Source organism: Pelophylax lessonae, assembly GCF_965119305.1.
Source record: "Pelophylax lessonae genome assembly, chromosome: 2".
NCBI classification, from domain to species: domain Eukaryota; kingdom Metazoa; phylum Chordata; class Amphibia; order Anura; family Ranidae; genus Pelophylax; species Pelophylax lessonae.
This window is the reverse complement of record NC_138769.1, coordinates 294804650-294826955: the sequence shown is the minus strand read 5'-3', so window position 1 is coordinate 294826955 and position 22306 is coordinate 294804650. Positions and strand designations below refer to the sequence as shown.

The window sequence follows — 22306 nt, the reverse complement described above, 5'->3', positions numbered from 1 at the left end:
AGATCCAGTATAGGTCTCATGTACACAGCTTCAACCCCTCAATCCTCCTCCCCCCCCCCCACCCCCCAACAAAAAACATACATTTAAAAAGCAATACAAGACATCGTAGCTGATATTGCTAGTATTTTTAATTATTCTGGGGATCATAAAATATGAGATCCTCTAATATATTACAAGTTTTTGACCCCAACTGCGTCCAGAATAGATTATTAAGGTGTGAGTGCTACAGGCCATTTCATTCTTCACTAGAGTGGTACATTTCTTCAGGATTTGAGCAAATGGATCACTTATGGAGTTTGCATACACTGTTATAGTTTGGAAGATTTCAGGCAACCTATATTTTTAGCAATAGTTGACTGGTCTGTTGCTGTGCAGGTTGATGTCCCACTCCACAGAATTGGTGCCCCTGTCTCGCTCTGTTGAGACATATAGTTTTTCAGTTTTCATTTATCCTTTTATATTTTATTTTTTTTTGGAGTTTATGTTGTAAGAATTTTATTGAATTTAGGACCTGTGCCCTTGTATATGGCTATGTGTGGCCATAGATTACATTCTAATTCGGCATGCGTTTAATTGGTGATTGAACCCCTAGTGTTGTGTCAAGACATCTGGAGGGTGTTTATTATCTGTCACGTGATCCCAATTTATTTTTGCATTATTCATATATGTGGGCTTATATCATTTATGCCCTTAAGTTCCATAGGCCATCATAGCAAGTGAGGGTCACAGGTCCTTTTGATTTTACGGTGAATCCTTTTTAGTTCATATTAGGCAGATGCTTATTTATGCATTAGGATGAAATAGTATGGTTTGCTATTATAGTAACAATTTTAGAGGATGATGATTGAGGATGTTTATAATGTCTACAATTTTATACTCTGTATTTAGATCGAAAATGTTTATCTAAATTTCATAATCTTTATGTTTAGTATTTTTGAGAAGTATGTGAATTTACTCAAAATACAACTGTATGTTTAATTGTGTTTTTTGGGTAACTCATATGATATCATGTGGCTCACATTGGAATAGGTTTGTCACGTAATCTAGATCAGTGGTTCTCAATTCCGGTCCTCGGGACCCACCAACAGGCCAGGTTTGCAAGATAACTAAATTACATCACAGGTGATCTCATTTGCTTCTCAGTGATTGCAGTATTCTAGTCTGCATCCCCCAAGGTAATACTTAAAATCTGGCCTGTTAGTGGGTCCCGAGGACCGGATTTGAGAACCGCTGATCTAGATAACATAACATATTAAGTGCTTTCATTGGTTTCTGATATCCGATACACATCATTGCCAGATGATCAAAGGTTTTTGTTCCGTTTTTCCTATCCACTTATGTAATGTGTTATCACCATTGTAGCCAATTACAGCTAATTTTTGCAGAGCACAAGCTTTCTGTCATTGGATTGGTGTATGAGATCTCTCTGCCAGCTCCACTATCTGCATTGCTTCTGGGGATTTTCTCACACTGCATAGCGTGGAACGCAAGCGTCCCGTTGGTGCATTCCAGAGGAGTCTCTTCCGGTGGTTCTGCCGTGATGCAGCTTCCGGGTGGGACTCTAAAGCGTGCATACGTGTGCGGGCCACGCCTTTGACAATGTCCCCGTGATGATGAAACGCATCAGTACGCACGCACATAGACACACCCATGCCACGGCCATCTTGTGCTTTATGTCCGTTATTTCTGCTGACATGTGAGTTTTCCATTTGTTGCTTTTTATGCTAACAGTACATACTACACTATTGGAGTCTCCCTTGTTTTTGGAGGTTAATTTGGCTTACTCAGCTGACCAGAACTGAGAGTGCTTTGGAGTTACCACGTTTATCAGTGTAATGACATTGGACTGCTGACCAGAGCTTGGATGTGTGCAGCCAACACTTTTAGTTTGTCATCCTAACACATGCCTTTTTGACCACTCCTAACCAAGGGTCAAATGTTCTGGTAAGCAGACATTTTTCTTCGGAGCACGTGGCGTTGCATTGTCTGTGGACCAGATTCATTTCTTGGTACTGGATTCTCCTCCATCTCCTGTTTCTTGGTTTTACTAAGGGAAGATTTAACTATCTGCTGTGGACTTATGGACTGTTCTTTGGCTTTCTATAGGCTTAGATATATGATTTTTTTCCTCTTTCCTATCATTTTAACTTGTATTCATATATGTGGCGCTGTACACCTTATTTTTAATTCACAATATAAATAGAACTGAACTGCCCTTACTATTTAAAACTATTTAGTCTCTCCATGTACTGTCAGAATATAAAAGAATGTACCTTTCAGTTTTTTTTAAGATATCACCCACAGTTAGTATAGATGTACAGTATAAGCTCAGAAGAGCCATTTTTCGGTTTGAAAGTATAAAATAAAGCCAGTATAAATGGTTAAAACATATAAAAGCAAATGCAAAAAAAATGGTACATACGTTTCCAGCAGTAAATGTGAACATTGGAAGAAAAATGATGGCTAGTTTGGCTTCAGGCATCTTTGTACACACCGCAGCTAGAACTGTCATGATTGCACCAGACTGGAGGGGGGCAATAAGAATAAATATTTTCATATACATTTCATTTAACTTAGTAAAAATGTAGGTGCTTTTTGCATCTTTATTACCCATTTTAGTAATTTGTTTGTCATAAAATAAAAATAACTAAGCAATCAATTGCAGGCATATAACAAAGAGGCATGAAATAAAACGGTTATTAAACATTTTACACTTTAAATGATTATACATATATTCCTTTTTCTAACCCTTATTTTGTTCCTTCATTAATAGACATAATTATGTATTTTACTGGAAGGGACAACCCTTAAGCAGATGAAAGGCTCCAGCTGCATCTGTAGAACCACATCCCCTGGGGTTCTGACACCCCTCTATGTGCAGCTGGGGATATCTAACAACACAAATTGTATAGTGACAGCTGCTGAACCCAGCCATCTGTTTCTCATTTTTCTATCCTCCCCTTTGCTTTTACTGTGCAAATGTAGATAAAAACACAGGTGCAAGCAAACAAATCAGCTAAGTGGAGAGTTTACCTTTCAATGCATTTCCTACAGATCGTATGAGCTTCATGGAAACATGTAACAGGAGCACCAAGAGAAATGTTCTTCCTAATGTCTACACTGAAGTGTAATCTGCATGACCTTCATAATTAAAGGATGTGCCTACTGATTTTACTCTTGAAGAACAAACCTGTATTTGCAATGTTTTTTCTATTTTTTTTTTTTTATTTTTAAAGAGGGTTAAACTAAACAAGTAATATAGAGCTTTTGACTGCATGTTTCACATATGTCAAAGTACTTTTCATTTACTATAAGCTGTAGAATGCTTTAGCCCTATCTATTTACATCAGTTTTTTTGTTTAGTTTTTCTCTTTCAATAACTTTTTATTGAAAAGTTTTAAAGGAATACAGTGTGTAACAACGATCAGATATACAGATAGAAGTGCATCATTGACTTGCAAGTCAGTAGCAGTTGTACATCAAATAGAGATTAGATCTCAAACTTTTTATACATACCGTATTTTCCGGCGTATAAGACGACCCCCCAACTTTTGCAGTTAAAATATAGAGTATACATGTAAACATAAAACAGTGCAAGTGGATTGAACTTTTCCAAATTCACTCTAAAGCTGAAAGGAAGGATAAAACAAACCCATGGGAGCTGCCATGCTGCACAACCCCCCTCCTTGCATCCCAATCCCCTCCACAGTCCCCCCCCCTCCTTGTATCCCAATGCCCTCCACAGTCCCCCTCCTTGTATCCCAATCCCCTCCACAGTCCCCCTCCTTGTATCCCAATCCACTCCACAGTCCCCCTCCTTGTATCCCAATCCACTCCACAGTCCCCCTCCTTGTATCCCAATCCCCTCCACAGTCCCCCTCCTTGTATCCCAATCCCCTCCACAGTCCCCCTCCTTGTATCCCAATCCCCTCCATAGTCCCTGTCCTTGTATCTCAGTCTCTTCTACAGTTGTCCCCCCTTACTTGCACATTACTCTCTTTCACAGTCCCCTTTACAGCCCCCTCCCTTACCTTACACAGCAGATAGAGGATGCAGCATGTCCGAGCATAAGGCAGGAGCTGTTCAACTTTCCACAGGCAGATTGGTTGCTAGGACCGCCCCTAGCAACAACAAATCACAGGCTTTTTAACTTAGACAGCTCCTACCTTCTGCTCGGAAATGCTGCATGCTCTGCTACCTGCTGTGTAAGTATGAAATCGGCGGCGGGGGAAGGAGGAGTCACACGGGAGAGGAGAAGACATTTACCGATACCACAGCACTTGTCACCTGCACAAACTCCCCCCAACTCACCCCCTGCAGCCAGCACTGGAACTAGCAGTGCAGGGAGCTCAGCCTACACATATTCTCCAGTTTGGCTCCAGCATTCGCCCTATAAGACGATACCCGGCATATAAGACGACCCCCGACTTTTGAGAAGATTTTCCTGGGTTAAAAAGTATTATACGCCGGAAAATACGGTATGTAATGATCATGACTATAGAACCAGGAGGAAGAGATGAGAACACAAATGCTGTGTTTTCAGTAGAGGATTCAGGGTCTATTCACACAGTGTGATTTTGCTGCATTTTTTTTTTATGTGCTCCAAAACCTTTTTTTCCTCACCGCACCAAAAACATGCACCAAAAAATCAGCAAGCAGGATTTTACAAGACAGAGCAGACCCGCAACTGTTCAGCGTTAGGGGTTCCGTAGGATTTCATGGTAATGCATTTTTCTTACTCTTTTTTTAAACGCTAAAGTGGAAGAAAAATTGATCAGTGTGAAAGCAGCCTAAAAAACTGAATTTTTGTAAAATCTTACTGTAAAATTCCTTTCTCTGAGTCCGACAGTCGCCGCCCATTCACACAGTCTTCACTAATGGGTATTGCTTCCTCTCCACAGGAGTTTCTAGGCAAAAGACTTGTAAAAGAACAATTCATCTACATAGTCACACCCATGGGGGCTGTCCTAGTCCAATACCCCCCTGGAATAGCCATCCCAACTCAGTTTGTTCGCAAGCACTATCAGTGTAGAAGAAAACCCCAAAAGAGGGGTGGGGGCGACGACTGTCGGAGGACACAGAGAAAGGAATTTTATGGTAAGATTTTACAAAAATCCTGTTTTCTCTTACGTCCTCCGACAGTCGCAGCCCATTCACACAGTCTTCAATAATGGGGATGTCCCAAAGCAGTGTAGACATGAGGGGTGGGCAACACAACCGTCAGAAAGGCAACGCAGTACCTACATCAGAGAAAGGAACCTTACATGAACAGAAAGGTAACCTTCTGGGTAATAAAAAAGGGCTCAACAGGAGCAACAACCCAGGAAAACAAATAACAAAAGGGGAAAAATAACCCCAACAGCCAGGGACCCGTACAAAACCAGGGTTCCCTATGGCACTGCCGCACAGAGAACTTTGCGGCCAAAGGAGGCATCAGCTGATGGCAGAATATCAACTTTGTAGAATTTTGAAAAGGTGTGCACCGAAACTGCCAAAATCGCCGGGACATGAGTCTCAGCCCAAGACAGAATTCCAGTCACTTCCTGAACCGCCCGGGCACTCCTGGTGCCCCCTTGGTGGTTGATGTAAGCCACCGCAGTGGCATTGTCCGTCTGCACCCGTACAGGATGGCCCTGAAGACGATCCGACCAATGGATCAGGCACAGCCTGATCGCTCTCAATTCCAATATGTTTATCGGCAGGGAAGATTCCTCCACCGACCAAGTGCCCTGGGCAGACAGGTTGCCCAGGACGCCACCCCAGCCCGACAGGCTGGCATCCGTGGTAATAACCGTCCACAGAATTGGCCGGAAGGATTTTCCGTCCGACACAGCCGGGGACTGAAGCCACCACAAAAAGATCTGTTCTGGTCTGGCGACTCAAGAGACACCCTCAGGTCCAAGGACTGAGGCAGTCTGTCCCACCTGGAGAGGATCTCCGCTTGGAGAGCTTGCGTGTGAAACTGAGCAAATGGTATCGCCTCGAAGGCCGACACCATCAATCCCAAGGACCGCATACAGGTCCGGAGCGATGAGAATTCGTTGTCCCTGAGGGACCTGACCTCGTCCTGTAGGGTCCGGAGCTTGTCCTCCGGTAAGAACACCTTTGCTTGAGCAGAGTCCAGGACCATTCCCAGATACGGGAGACGAACCGAAGGCGACAAAGTCGACTTCTGAATGTTGATTGTCCAACCAAACTCCTGGAGCGTCTGGACCATAGTGGACAGATCGCGCAACAGGCTCTGGCTGGCACTCGATCTTAACAGGAGATCGTCCAGATAACCCAAGACCGCAATGCCCTGTGCCCGCAACAGGCACCAACACTTTGGTAAAGACCCTTGGAGCCGAAGCGAGACCGAAAGGTAACGCCACAAACTGGTAATGATCCTCCGCGATAGCGAATCGGAGGTACCTCTGATGACCCTCGAAAATGGGGATGTGTAGATACGCATCCTTCAGGTCTATAGAGGCCAGGAATTCTCCCGGATTCAGGGAGGCTACCACCAAGCGGAGTGATTCCATGCAGAATTTCTGAACGCGCACAAAGCGGTTCAGAGCTTTTAAGTCCAGAATCGGACACACTTTGCCCTCCTTTCTGGGCACAGTGAACAGATTTGAATAAAACCCCCGAAACCTGTCCCGATGAGGCATCGGGACGATTACTCCCTGGGCAAGGAGATCCTGCACCGCTTGACGCAGGTCCTACAACCACCCTGGGGTCAAATGAAGATTTGAGGGAAAGAATCTGTCTGCTGGCCGTGAAAGAAATTCGATCTTGTACCCTGACCGAATGATTTCCTGAGCCCACCTGTCCGTGATTCGGAGCAGCCAAGGTTGGAGGAAACCGCGCAAACGTCCCCCACCCCTGAAACGGATGAGGGCGCCCCTACAGGCAGAGGCGGACTGAGCCGCCGACCCCGCTTGGCCATATTTTTGTTTGCCGAACCAGGGCTTTTTCTGGCCACCTTGGCCCTTGAAGGGTTTGCCCTTGTTTTGCGTCTTGAAGGCATGAAAGGACCCCTGATTAGGTTTAAAGGAGGAGCCCCGCTTGCCGCGGAAAAACTTACCCTTAGGGTTCTGGGGCAGCAGAGTGCTCTTGCCCCCAGTAACTCCTTTAACCAATTCATCCAGGGATTCCCCAAAAAGGCGAGACCCCGCATACACCTCAGAATACAGCGGTTTCCATCTGCTGTGTGATTTTATGTATCGTATACAGCTTGCCATTTTTTAACTTATTGTCAATTTCCTTCAATAAATTTGTTTGTTCTTTAACTTTTTGAGCTATTTATATTCAATACTGTATTTGTGCCTGAAAAGTCCCACCCCCTAGGGGAAATTCTTTTCGTAGTTCATATCCGGGATGTGGCACACTTGAGTGACCCAACATGAGCACATATTTTGTACTCAGTATCAGTTATCTTAAAAGGGAACAGTGCATAAAAAAAACTTTTACTAATATTTTTAAAGTGGACTTAGCATCAATCTTCACCCATTACGGTGAGTTGCTGTCACTTGCCGACCTTCAAGGACTGGGTGCCCTTGTTTTAGAGGGGCCAATCCCTTGGACCTGTAGAGCACCCTGCCGGAGTGCCTTTGGGATTGGTTTTACCAAGGGTCCAGATCCCAGGTCCAGTGCCAAAAAAAAAAAGGACAAAGTTAAGGGCAGAACCTCATATCTGCTTTCCTGAGGCTCAGGTACTATCTTTTTAGTCTTTGACTTTTTTGGATGGATCTGATTGCAAACCCCTTAGATTCGGCAATCATTGATCGGGGTATGTAGCATAATCTTCCTTCTTCTTTAGAAACATAAAATGTGGGGAGCTTCTCCACCATGACCATTACCTTTAAAACACTGGCGAAAAAAAGGGAAATGGAGGTCCTTCCTGTATAGGAGGGGTTACATAGGGAGACTTACTGTCTGATTGATTGCCAGTGTCCATTCATCTGAAGGTGGCCTATAACCCATATGTAATGAATATGGCTCTGTGTCCCGTGATGTATGATAAAGAAATGACGTTTGCCATTGTTCAATCACCTGGGGTAGCTGCATATAACCCAATTTAAGTATTTGCTGGTTCCTATACTGTACAATTAGGAAAACTAGGTTTTGCCTGAGCCCTTACACGTTAAATTATATCATCTTACAATTATATGGGTTTTCTTTAGATGAAGCAAGACAGCATTATTTTTTTTTTACCAAGAGCCTTTCACATGTAAATGGTAGTACCAACAAAATCAGGAAAGTTTCTCTTCACCTACAACATCTTTCAACAGTCATTTCTGCAGTCAAATGGTAAAAATTAAAGGGAAGCAGGCTTTTAATACACAAGCCCCTTTAGGTTTCTAAAAAAAACATGATAAATAAGCAAACTGGCCAATAAAAAAAAAAAAAATATACATACAGCTCCGAGGGATGGGCCAAAACGTCCTGTTGCTGCTTTGGAGACATAGCTTGCCAATGAAGCTATAACACCTGTAAGGTCAAAGGAAAATCAGTGAAGCCATGTAAAGAGATGTACTGCTACTATGCCAGCAATCTGTAATCCTTATTTTGTTAACTTTAGACCCTGTTCAGACAAGGGTGACACAACTTGCTGGGGCGACCTGTGAAGTCGCGGTGCACCGTGACCTCGGCGCGACTTGCACGGACTTCATATAATTGAAGTCAATGCAAGTCACCTCAAGGTCGCCCCAAAGTAGTACAGGACCCTTTTTCAAAGTCGGAGCGACTTGTGTCGCTCCTATTAGAACGGGTCCTGTACTATTCAATGGCGAGCGACCGACCACGACTTGTCAGGTGACCAAGTCGCGCTAGTGTGAATGGAGTCTAACAGGAGAAGTCTTCATGTTTTAATTTTTTTAAAAAGTGCATTAAAGTTTACGTCAGAGCTGAAAAAAATAAAATAAAAAAGTAATACAGAAAAGGCAATATATTTCTGCAATACCTGTATATTTTCCCTTGTTTTATTCATTAAAAAAAAAAAAAACCCTGCCTGAAGTAGAGAATACCTGTTAATTTGCCAGAAATCCACTCAGCTCCTAGCTCCTGTTATCGGCTGACAAAACTCAGCATTTTTGTAGACCTAAGCAGGCCATAGATGAGCCTTTTTTTGTTCAACCAGCTGGATGTAGATAGGGGAATCCTCCCCGCGGAGATATTGCATTCTGACAGCAGGTAAACTTTGCTGCCCTCAGAATACGCCGGTAGATTGACTTCTGTACAACCATACATGTATCAAAATTCAGCCAACCCATGCTGAACGGCAGAATTTCGATCCACGTATAGGCCAGCTTTAGTGGTGTAAACTAAGCCCAGTTTTAATCTGTTAAACAAAAACTTTCCCCATATCCTATTCTTCACAACAAAGATGAAGGCAGACCATATATTATGCAATTTTCTTTCCTTCAAATATGGGTTGAAGGAAGGAAAACTGTTTGGTTCCCAACACAGTCAGTGTTGATTGGGGAATCCCTCCCGAAGTTCTATTGTGTTCTGCCGGAAGGGATCCTTTTCGTACCAGAACACAAGGATCACTGCTGCCAGCAATAGCCAGCAGTGATCGCAGTAAAAAGAAAAAAAAAAAAAAAAACACAGGTAACTAGCTGTACTGAAGTCAATCGATGCCGTTATGCTGCCTAACCGGTGTGAAAAAAAAAAAAAAAATGTACCTCCATACTGCAATAGTTATATTTTTGTTAAGGTGAGCGGGTTGCAGAAGAGGCTGTATTCCTTACCTTTTTCTTCACTCCAGCAGGGTCCCTCCAGCGCTGCTCTCAGCTGTGGTCACATGATCACTCCCACCACAGACAATACATATTTATTAGCGTTAGTGGATATAGGATGATGCAGAGACAGTGCCCACAGACTTGGGCTCCTTTCACACGTCCGTTCCGCCGAAGACTCCGTTTTTCTCAGTGGGGATCGGCGGATCGATCCCCGCTGAGCAGGTGGATGACAGCTCCGTCTCCGCTCTGTGTGCGGAGACGGAGCTGTCAGATCCCCGATGTCCTCTATGGGGGAATCAGATGAGAACGGACCGTCTGTCCGTTCTCATCCCATCCGCCAGACAGATGGAAAATAGGATTTCCATCCGTCCGGATTTGACGGACAGGATCAGATCGGATGTCAGCGGACATGTCTCCGCTGACATTCGCTGCCCCATAGAGATGCATGGGGCATCTGTTCAGATCCGCCTGAAAAACTGACAGGCGGATCTGAATGGACCGCATGTGTGAAAGGGGCCTTCAAGGGATTGTAAAGTCTTTTTTTTTTTTTATTTTTTTATTATAAAAAACAAACCTGTTCTACTTACCTCCTCTGTGCACATCCACAGCAAGCAGCTTGTTATGGGGTCACCTGGGCTGAGCTGCAGCTCCCCGTGTTCATTCAGACACAGAGCCGCGGCCCAGCCCCGCCCCCCTCTTTCTCATTGGCTCACTGACTGATTGACAGCAGCAGGAGCCAATACCACTTCACTGCTGTCTCAGCCAATGAGAAGGGGAGTCCTGGGCAGAAGAGTCACTTGTGCAACATCCCTGGATGGAGATGGGGCTCAGATAAGTATTAGGGGGGCTGCTGCACACGGAAGGCTTGTAATCTTAATGCATGAAAAGCATTAAGAAAAAAAAAAAAAAACTGACATTACAACCACTTTAAAAGGCACTTTGCAAAATACCATTTTATTTTGGTAGCAAGCAACCAGTAAAACAAAATAATATGGCTGACCATAGATGAATCAAACTATTCTCCCCGCTGAGACATTGTAGTCTGACAGCAGGCAATCTCCTCTGTCAGAACATATGCAGCTGCTGATCGAGAAAAATTTTCCAAAAAGCCAGTTTGACAGAAGTCAATTGTTAGATCGACTTCGGTGGAGCGGAAGCAAATCACACATGGATCAATATTTGCCCGGTTCAGCAGCAAATTTTAATCCATCCACGACCAGCTTAACAGTAATATAACTTGCACACAATAAGCTTTTCAGCGCAGTTCTCCTTTACCTAAATATTAAATCGATTCTACCTAATTAGAATACAAAATGTTTTCTAGAAGACCATTATTATATGTTCGGTCCTAACCCACAAACAATTTGCAGCAGCTACTGAATCTCTCCTTACCATTTCTTGGCAGAATAAAAATGTTCAAAAAAAAAAAAAAATGTTCATGTTGTCAATGAAAAGGTCTGTGACAGAAAATCCTCATGATTTGTAGCTTAGTCATCAAGTGTAGGCTTGTGACGGTATCAGATTTTCATGCTGCGATTAATTGATTAAGGTTTTGCCACGGTATACGGTATTATCACGGTATTCTATTATTAAATTTCCACCTCACTTCAATTTCATTGCTGAATTTAGGGGCTTTGGTTCACTTATGCACATTATTATATAGTCAGTCAGTACAGACTCTGTGAACCAGGCCTAAAATAGGTCATCAAGCAGTGTCTGGCCTAACTGGTGATAACTGGTTCTGGCGCTCGGCTCCGATCCGATGGCCTGGTCATTAAGAGGGCAAATCCTTGTGGTCAAGAAGTGGTTAAACCTGAAGGAGGTGTTGTTTATAAATTACTTTACTATTGCTTTAGGCCTGGTAAACATGTATGCGGGTTGGTGGTTCACATGTATGCGGGTTGGTGGTTCACATTTGCACAGGCATAGCAGCCCATTGATTTGAATGGGCTGCTATGCCCTCATTTTCCGCAGAAAAAAGGTGCATGCAGCATTTTTTTAAAATTCAGTGGCCTTGAAATCCATCCTGCTTTTGCACCATGCGACTAACCTGCAGTTCCTGCTCTGGCAAGCTTTCTGCATTTTTTGTATACGTGGGCACGGCATTTAAAAACAGTTTGCGTGTGCAGCAACGGCAGGTAAGTCGCATGGTGCAAAAGAAGGATGGATTTCATGGCCACTGCATTTTTTTAAATTCTGCATGCACCTTTTTTCAGCTGAAAACGCAGGCATAACAGCTCAAGCCCATTCACATCAATGGGCTGCTATGCCTGTGCAAATGTGGGCCCCCAACCCGCATACATGTGAACCAGGCCTAAAGCAATAGTAAAGTCATTAATTGGTTAAACCTGCAGGAGGACCGGTGTTTTTATCTATTAATGACTTTACTATTGCTTTAGGCCTGGTTCACATGTATGCGGGTTGGTGGTTCACATGTATGCGGGTTGGGGGCCCACATTTGCACAGGCATAGCAGCCCATTGATGTGAATGGGCTTGAGCTGCTATGCCTGCGTTTTCAGCTGAAAAAAGGTGCATGCAGAATTTAAAAAAATGCAGTGGCCATGAAATCCATCCTTCTTTTGCACCATGCGACTTACCTGCCGTTGCTGCACACGCAAACTGTTTATTTTTAAATGCCGTGCCCACGTATACAAAAAATGCAGAAAGCTTGCCAGAGCAGGAACTGCAGGTTAGTCGCATGGTGCAAAAGCAGGATGGATTTCAAGGCCACTGAATTTTAAAAAAATGCTGCATGCACCTTTTTTCTGCGGAAAATGAAGGCATAGCAGCCCGTTCAAATCAATGGGCTGCTATGCCTGTGCAAATGTGGGCCGCCAACCCGCATACATGTGAACCACCAACCCGCATACATGTGAACCAGGCCTAAAGCAATAGTAAAGTCATTAATAGATAAAAACACCGGTCCTCCTGCAGGTTTAACCACTTCTGGATCGCAAGGATTTGCCCCTTTAAAGACCAGGCCATCGGATCAGAGCGCCAGGACCAGTCATCACCAGGTAGGCCAGACACTGCTTGATGGCTATATAATAATGTAATGTGGGCTGCTATGCGTGTGTGTGTGTATATATATATTTATTAGAGCTGCACGATTCTGGCCAAAATGAGAATCACGATTTTTTAGCTTGGAATAAAGATCACGATTCTCTCACGATTCTCTGTGTAACAAAAAAAAAAAATTGGGATAACTTTACTGTTACTTTTTTTTTTTTTTTTTTTTTATTCATTAAAGTCTAATCATTGCGTTTGAAAGACTGCTGCGCAAATACAGTGTGACATAAAATATTACAACAATCGCCATTTTATTCTGTAGGGTCTCTGCTAAAAAAATATATAAAATGTTTGGGGGTTCTAAGTACTTTTCTAGCAAAAAAAAAACTGATTTTAACTTGCAAGCAGCAAGTGTCAGAAAAAGATCCAGTCTTTAAGAGGTTAAACTTCCTTTCTCCCTGGCAGAGGGAAGGAAAAGATACAAATGTAATCATTTTTGTTTATAGTTACTGGCAGACTGATGCTGAAAGGCTTAGCTGTGTGAGTGAATGAGTCATCCAGCTCACTGAAATGTATCAATTCACAAGTCAGGCAGACTTGACAGAGAAACTCGGTATTTTAAAAATGCCACAATAACAATACCGTGGCTATGCAATACCGCGATATATCGAATTACCGAAAACCGGCATATGTCTAATCAAGTGATTGACTTTTTGCAGCTTTTGGAGGTAACAACTCAACGACCAGCTTCAGCTCCAATGCAGCTATCCATGACCATGGCGCATTAGTGCTTTCCTTGAAAATTGCAGTCATTTACAGCAGCAATTCTAAAGCTGGATACACACTATCCAACTTTTGTGGTTAGATTTCCTTCAGATTTACCTTTTCTATGTAGTGCAAGGGCCTGCCAGATTGCATACAAATTGAAAGTGTTTAGGTTTGACCTCATATTATATGGTTTTGGTAAGTCTAAAGGAAAAAAAGCCTTCAGAAAATCTTAGAGTCTGTATGGCCCATTAGGATCTACAAATTTCCAGCAAAAATTAGTGTGCTTTGTAGCTGCTATAAAGTGGTCCGATTGGACTCTTCGACTACACTGCCACATTGCCTGGTAAATACATTGGTGCAATGCGGTGTCATTCAATCAGAATGGCATTCCAATATACCATACAAAGACATGCACTGCCGCTTGTTGTGCTGTAACACGTACATTGGATAGGTGCGTTCAGGTACCATTCAGAAGGAATGGCACTGCATAATACTAATGCATTTCAGAGATGCTGTGGTAAAGTGCGTGTTAGTGCAAGGCCATAGTGTGAATGGGCCCCCTTAGATCCACGGACAACAAAATAACACAGATAAGGGATTTGTAAATAGTAGGCAATCAGGTACACCAGTATTTGCTAGCTGACAGGATGTCTTCCTACAAATAAAAAGAATAAAAATGCTCCTGCTGGTATTCATGTGCTCTTTCTAAACTATTATTGGTGAAATCATGAATGTGTTTTCATTAAGAATCAGTTTTACCAGTAGGAAGGAATTAAAAGCATTCGTTTAGTCAGATTTTTAAAATCAGACCTGAAACAAGCTTTTACAAACAAAAAAAGCGTGTATGAAGACTTAAGAAATTCCAACATATTTGGCTGTTTATTTTTTTCCCCCCTTTTTTGAGAGCAGTTACCTACCTTTTTCGGATCGATACCTGCTTCCACTTTTGCAATTCTTGCCTAGAAAAGAATTACGTCAGCTCCCTCCCCCTCACCACCCCACCTCCGCAGCATATAGAATTTTGGAGGACCACAAAACTTTTCCCATTTCAATTCACATTAACAAAGCACACATGTTAAGGGGACACACATGGATTCTTACCTGCTGACATATAGAGAGCCAAAAATTGTTCTTGGCCCAGAATGGAGACAATACTGGAGGAAAATGTCCACAGGACATACATATTTGCAGCCATATGGAAGAATGAGAAGTGGCTAAATGTAGATAAAGTCATCGGCAAGCAAATGGACTCTGTAGAAAATATAGACTGTAATGACCAACATGGATTGGACAGCACATACCACTTCAAACATTTCAATAATATCATAAACCTCTTCAAGAAAAAATAAATAAAAAATTAAGCTCAACTGTAGGGACAGAGCAAAAAAAAAACAAAAGTGTAAAGTATCTGCATCTGTCATGAACATGGACAAGCCCGTTTTTTCTGGCTAAGAAAAGTCTGGAGGCTAGGATTTATTCCTAGTGTGTGTTACCAAGTAACGACTGACAAGATATCCAAACGTTTGCTGCATGTTTTTTTTATTGGTTAGTCAGCAAATAAGTATTGTTGATTAACAATTGCAAAAAGTTTTTTCCTTGTTGTATAATGGAGAAAGACTAATAACTAAATTCATAAATGTGTCCAATGTTACTACAAACAGTCATTAAAAAACACACCCATGGAAACGATTGACTTTTCATGGATTTGAAATGGTGTACTTACTTTTTCATGTAAATTTGTATTTTCATTTTATTTAGATTAGGACAATTAATAAACCACATCAGTTTTACGTGTTATGTGTTCAAGTGTATTACATGTATCCAGAACAATGGTTTGAATGAAAATCAAATGTTCACTTGTATAAATACAGTGAAAAAGGTCAACAGTTTCTATGGGGTTTACTTAATTTTAAACAACTGTATATTTCAATCCTAAAACTCCTGGGAATACATCACAGCCATTCCAGAATTATTTTATTTATTCTGTCATCATGGATACAAAACTGCACAATCTTGCAGGCAAAGATAGCCCTTCATTAGGTGTTTAATACAACAAAGTACCGTACTCATTACCCCAATATTTTCACCTTTCTACACCCACAAAAAGGATTGAGCACTTCCAGAATACTCTGGGCCTTACTTCTAGAAAGTTCCAGAGGAGAACAAATCTATCATAGGTCCAGCAATGAGTGGTGGAAGCTAGTGTTCCATCCCAGGGAATTCAAATGTATGCACTAAATCAGGGATTCCCAAACTACGGCCCTCCAGTTCAGAAACTACAGTTCCCATCATGCCAAGTTATGTATGTGAATGTCTGTGTTTTTCTATACCTCATGGGATGAAGTTCTGCAACAGCTGCAGGGCCGTAGTTTGGGAATCCCTGCACTAAATCATTAAGGATAATCGCCATTTTTTCCATTCAGTAGAAAAATCATCATCTTTTATTTCACCTGCACAATCCTAGCGGTGGAGGACCTGTTTGGCTGTCATGAAAAGAAAGATTACTAGGTAAAATTGTGAGTTTATACATTGTGTGGGTTTCAGGATAGGGCCTCCTGTGCCCAAGTGCATGTAGACCAGTTGATAAATGTTGGTCCAATATCTCCCGATTTTGGGGTAGTCCCACTATATACAGTGGATATAAAAAGTCTATGCACCCCTGTTAAAATGTCAGGTTTCTGTGATGTAGAAAAAAAATGACAACAAATAAATCATTTCAGAACTTTTTCCACCTTTAAGGTGACCTATAAACTGTACAACTCAATTGAAAAACATTCAACTAAATCTTTTTTGGGGGGGGGGGGGTAAAACTAAAAAAATAAAATAAGTTGATTGCGTAAGTGTTCACACCCTCTTATAATTGGGGATGTAGCTGTGTTCAGAATTAAGCAATCGCATTCAAACTCATGTTAAAAAGGAGTCAGTACACACCTACCATCATTTAAAGTGCCTCTGAATAACCCCAAATAAAGTTCAGCTGTTCTAGTAGGTCTTTCCTGACATTTTCTTAGCATCAGAGGGAATCGCAATGTTGAAGGGTACAAAAGAAGTTCCAAGGCAGTAGATATACCATGGAACACAGTGAAAAAAGTCATCATCAAGTGGAGAAAATAGAACACAACAGTGACATTACCAAGAACTGTCCCTCAAAAAATGATGAAAAAAAACTGGTCAGGAAGGCTTCCAAGAGGCCTACAGCAACATTAAAGGAGCTGCAGGAATGTCTGGCAAGTACTGGCTGTGTGGTACATGTGACAACAATCTCCGCATTCTTCCTATGTCGGGGCTATGGGGCAGAGCGGCAAGACGGAAGCCTTTTCTTACCAAGAAAAAACATCCAAACCCGACTAAATTTTGCAAAAACACATCTGAAGTCTCCCAAAAGCATATAGGAAAATGTGTTATGGTCTGATGAAACCAAAATTGAAGGCTTTTTGGCCATAATTCCAAAAGATATGTTTGGCGCAAAAACAACACTGCACATCACCAAAAGAACACCATACCCACCGTGAAGCATGGTGGTGGCGGCATCATGCTTTGGGGTTGTTTTTCTTCAGCTGGAAAAGGGGCCTTATTCAAGGTAGAGGGAAATATAAACAGTTCCAAATACCAGTCAATATTGGCACAAAACCTTCAGGCTTCTGCTAGAAAGCTGAACATGAAGAGGAACGTTATCTTTCAGCATGACAACGACCCAAAGCATACATCCAAATCAACAAAGGAATGGCTTCACCAGAAGAAGATGAGAGTTTTGGAATGGCCCAGCAAGAGCCCAGACCTGAATCTGATTAAAAATCTGTGGGGTGATCTAAAGAGGGCTGTGCACAGGAGATGCCCTCGCAATCTGACAGATTTGGAGTGTTCTTGCAAAGAAGGGTGGGCAAATGTTGCAAAGTCAAGATGCGCCATTCTGATAGACTCCTACCCAAAAAGACTGAGTGCTGTAATAAAATCAAAAGGTGCTTCAACAAAGTATTTAAGGGTGTGCACACTTATGCAACCATATTATTTTAGTTTTGTTTTTTTAACTGAGTTGTACAGTTTATAGGTCACATTAAAGGTGGAAAAAGTTCTGGAATTATTTATCTTTGTCTCGTTTTTTTACATCACAGAAACCTGACATTTTAACAGGGGCGTGTAGACTTTTTATATCCACTCTATAGAAAAGATTGCCTGGGGTTTGACATCCTCTAAAACATGGGCTAAAGCCCTAGGATAAGAGATTGTTCAAAGTGTGGCATTTTTTATTAATTTGTAGAGCAAAAAAAAATACAAAATTTTCTTAGGAGGGAAAGCAAGTTTGGTAAAGATGTAAGAGGGTATAGCCCAAAAAGGTACTGGTTAACTGCCTTATGGTAAAATTAATGATATTGATTTGGGGCTGAAATAAAAGTAACTCTGTAGTGGCACATACCTTGTTGTAATTGGATACATTGCAGTATACAATGGTCTAAGGGCTCATTCAGACATCAGATCAATGCTCTCCTCAATGCAGAGCTGCTGGCATGTGTGTGTGTGTGCATCCACCTTGGAGCTGTGCAGTGCAATCACATGTTTACCCGTGGGCAGGAGCATGTGCATGAATCCGAATGCAGAGCCTCTGGATGGATTGATCCATGCACCCGCTCCTGTTCACATGTCAGTATTTGACATGCAATTGTGTCCATGCCAGTGCTGCATGTGCATCCATTTCTATGGGCTGCCTTCACACAGCTCTGAGGTGGATTAACAGGCATCTGCCAGCTGCTCTGCACAGAGGACGGCACTAATCTGCCATTTGAATGAGCCTTAAACTTAAACAGTGGGCAGCCTTGTCCAGTGCCTTTGTCAATACTGAAAGAGGGATAGCAAAAGCCTAAATATTGAAAAAAAAACACCCTGGTACCATCACAAGGCACATATCCACTTCCAAAAGGAAGTGCCCAACTCCCAGCGAGTGAACAGCCTTTTTTTTTTTTTTTAAATCTAGGGCTAGTAGAAAAAAAATTGTCATTTTAGAGAGGATGATTAGGCTGGAAGATGCAATGTACATTTTCGCTTAGGCCAGGTTTCAGGTAGAATGCTAGAATCTTAGCCAGTATCTTGACATGCATGTTAAAGCAAGGGGATTGGTCAAAACTAAAAATACCATTGCCCAGCGCGTCTGTTTAACCACTTGCCGACTGCATATATACTGCGGCAGGCTGGCTTGGCTGTGCGAATCCACGTACGGGTACGACGGTTCGCAGGAGCGGTGCTGGGGGCGAGCCACGGCACCCGCGATCGCTCCCTGCTGAGGAGAGAAGAACGGTCAGCTGTTTTAAACACAGCAGACCGTTGTTCTCTCTGAAATGATCAGATCGCCTGTGATCCTTGTGAAATGACCACAGAGACCTGTGGTCCTATATAGAAGTCCCTCCCCCATACAGTTAGAAAACACTCCCCTAGGCTCACACGTAACCCTTGATCACCACTGTGTTAACCCCTTCCCTGCCAATGTCATTACAGTAACAGTGCATATTTTTAGCACTGATTACTGTAGCAATGTCACTGATCCCCCCAAAAGTGTCAAAAAATGCCCGCCGCAATGTCGCAGTCCCGCTAAAAATCGCAAATAGCCGCCATTACTAGTAAAACAAATAAATACATAAATAAAAATGACATCAATCTTTCCCCTAGTTTGTAGACGCAATAACTTTTGCACAAACCAATCAAAATACACTTATTGCGATTTTTTTTTTTTACTAACGACATGTACCAGAATACAAATTGGCTTAAAAGGAGGAGAAATATTGATTTTTACATTTTTTTTGGGGGGGGGGGGAATGTTCTATAGCAGAATGTGTAAAATGTGTTTTTTTCCCCAGAATTTTCGCTATTTTTTTTGCACAGGATATCAAATACCACCAAAAGAAAGCTCTATTTGTGAGGAAAAAAAAAGGACATCAATTTTATTTAGGTACAGCATCGCACTACCATGCAATTGTCCGTTAAAGTAACGCAGTGCCGAATTGCAAAAAAATGGCCTGGTCATTAGAGGGGCAAATCCTTTTCGGTCCAGAAGTGATTAAGGAGCCTTTTGCTTGGAACTCATTGAAAAGTAGCTGCAGGCGTGGACAAAAAATCTACAAGTTTCTTACAGGATAGAGCGGTAAAGCCATCTGGGCTGGTTCATCGATTTCATGCTAAATGAACCTCAGAATGGAAGATGGGGCTTTCCATTATCTGAAGTTTTGGAAAGAAGGGCCAAAAAAAGTTTCAGCAGTAGCTTGGTATAGTTTAGCAAGATGTTGAGAAATTTGTGAAGTATTGAGACACTTCACAAATATTACGATGCTTGTCAACTCAGTTTTGCCACTTATTAACCACTTCAGCATGGGAAGATTTACCTCCTTCATGACCAGGCCATTTTTTGTAGTACAGTCCGTGTTACTCTGACAATTGCACGGTCGTGCAACACTGTACCCAAATAAAATGTATGTCCCTTTTTCTCTATAAATTAGAGCTTTGTTTTGGTGGCATTTGATCACCTCTGCCTTTATTTGTTGTGCTATAAACCCCAAAAAAAAAAAAAAATATATATCTTTATCAATTTAAGCCAAGATGTATTCTGCTACATATTTTTGGTAAAGAAAACCTCAATACACATATTGCTTACTTTGCCCAAAAGTTATTGCGACTACAAATTTATTTATCGAATATTTAATCGAATCAGCGACTTCAAGCGGGACTGCAATAGTGCAGTGGACAAAATCGGACACTGACACTTTTGGGAACCAGTGACACCAATACAGTGATCAGTGCTAAAAATATGCTGTCGCTGTAAAAGCACGATCCTGTTCCTTTAAAGCATGTTCTACAGTACTGTGCTTGTGCTGTGTAATTTGGCCCTGTCCATCACCTAAAAAAACCTGGCTGATCCTGCCAGTTTCTGCCCTCCCCCCTGTACACTGACCACTGTGTATCATAGTTGTTGAGCCGTGACACCGTGGCCAATGTACGTGCATCCATCATCCGCAGCTCTCCTCTCCTGTGTCCCCTCTGTCCTCCTCCCCCCTCCCTTACCTGCCTGTCAGCTCCGTGTCATGGCCCGATCGCCCCTCCTCCTGCTTAAAAAAAAATGTTGATATGTTATATAATCCTGTCTGTTTCTTAAGTCTGTGTGCCTCTGTCTTTGTTTTATAAAAAAAAAAAAATAATAAAATGCTGTATATACCTGATTTCAGTGTGCTGCTTGGCGATCACGTGACCAGCTGGCTCTCTCTCCTCCCAAATGACGTTAGCAGGGGAATCTCGGCCCCGCCCCCTGCAGCTGTCAGATGGGGAGAGGAGAGAGCCAGTAAGTAATGTGATCGCCGATCAGCACACTGAAACCAGGTATACGCAGCATTTTTTTTTTATAAAAAAAACAGACACAAAGGTACACAGGTTTAGAAGGAAAACAGGATTATACAAAGTCCTGCAAGTGGCTTAAAAACCACTTTAACAAGAGGCAATCAAAGGGTTAAACTGTGTGCCTAGTCAGTGTGTTTGTACAGTGTGGAAGGTGCTTTTACTAGCAGAGGACACAGATCATTGTCCCTGCTTTGCAGGAACACATGATCCATGCCTTCCCTACAGAAAGAACAGCAATCTGCCTTGTTTCCATGCCTTACCTACAGAAAGAACAGCAATCTGCCTTGTTTACCAAATGATCGATGGGTGTCGGCGAACATGGAGTCCGCAAGGCCCGTGATTGGCTCCTGCTGTGTATAATCACAGTGGGAGCGAGAAGCCGGCGGTACGTATACGCCTCCGCTACCCGGGAGTGCAGGATCACGTATATATCCTGCTCACATCAGCCCCCCTGTAGCAGTACACCTGCTATAGGGCGGTCGGCAAGTGGTTAAAATGTATAATTTCATAAGGAGGGCAGGTCTATGTAACCTATTGGCCGAGAAAGTGTGTCTGGTTTGTTTCCACAAATGTGAAATTTGTTTGTCTGTTTTTTTGGCCTTAAATGCTAGCCAAAGGTTCTATTGGGTCGTCATGTCAGTCAGTTTCTTGAGGTCAGGGGTTGAGCACAACGAGAAAAAAAGTGCTTCCATTAGTATTTGTATTGAGCTTACTAGTATGGTTTTCAAATCTGGGAGACAATTGGATAAATTGACCTGGAAATTGCTGATTTATTCAACAAATTTGAACAGTACATCACCTTTATTAGTAGGCAATGCTTGAATTAAATCTTCATGGTTTGTCTGTTAAAATGTGTTGAAAAATTCATCAATTACCATGTGTAAACATACTTTATAATGACTGCATATCCTCATACTGTATGCATTTCCTAATAGACAGACAAGAAAGCACTTACTAGATGCAGGGTTGGATGTGAAGTATCGGATCATTGTTCGTTGCATGGAAGGAACTCTCCAAAGGAAAAATACCAATACATTAGCAGCAATGATACCTAAAGAGAGAGATGCAAAGAAAATGAAAAGCATGCCAGTGGAAAAGTCTTAAAAGCTATTATGATTTTAAAATTTACACAGTACTTTTGTTTTGGTGGAGCTGGGTATTAACTACTTATCCTCCGGAAGATGGAGGGAGGTCTATGACCCCCTACATGACCAGGCCACATTTTGCAATGCGGTACATCGTTACTTTAACTGACAATTGCACGGCATGCAACGCTGTACACAAATTAAATTTAGGTTCTTTTTTAGAGCTAAGTAGAGCTTTCTTTTGGTGGTATTTGATCACCACTGGGGTTTTTTTTTATGCACTAAAAAACAAAAAAAAGGCTGACAATTTTGGGAGGGGGGGGGGAAACACTATTTTTTTTAAC

At 42.1% G+C, this 22306-nt stretch overlaps 1 protein-coding gene across 1 annotated transcript in view; it reads right to left on the bottom strand.

Annotated features, from left to right (window-relative positions):
• The window catches only part of PARL (presenilin associated rhomboid like), a 118563-nt gene that overhangs the window by 34523 nt on the left and 61734 nt on the right, over nucleotides 1-22306 (bottom strand). The window contains exons 6-9 of the mRNA XM_082247396.1: nucleotides 21833-21928; nucleotides 14605-14754; nucleotides 8402-8472; nucleotides 2423-2524 (exon numbers count right to left, since the gene is read on the bottom strand). Coding sequence (XP_082103522.1) covers nucleotides 2423-2524; nucleotides 8402-8472; nucleotides 14605-14754; nucleotides 21833-21928 — 419 coding nt within the window. The remainder of the gene's footprint in view (nucleotides 1-2422; nucleotides 2525-8401; nucleotides 8473-14604; nucleotides 14755-21832; nucleotides 21929-22306) is intronic.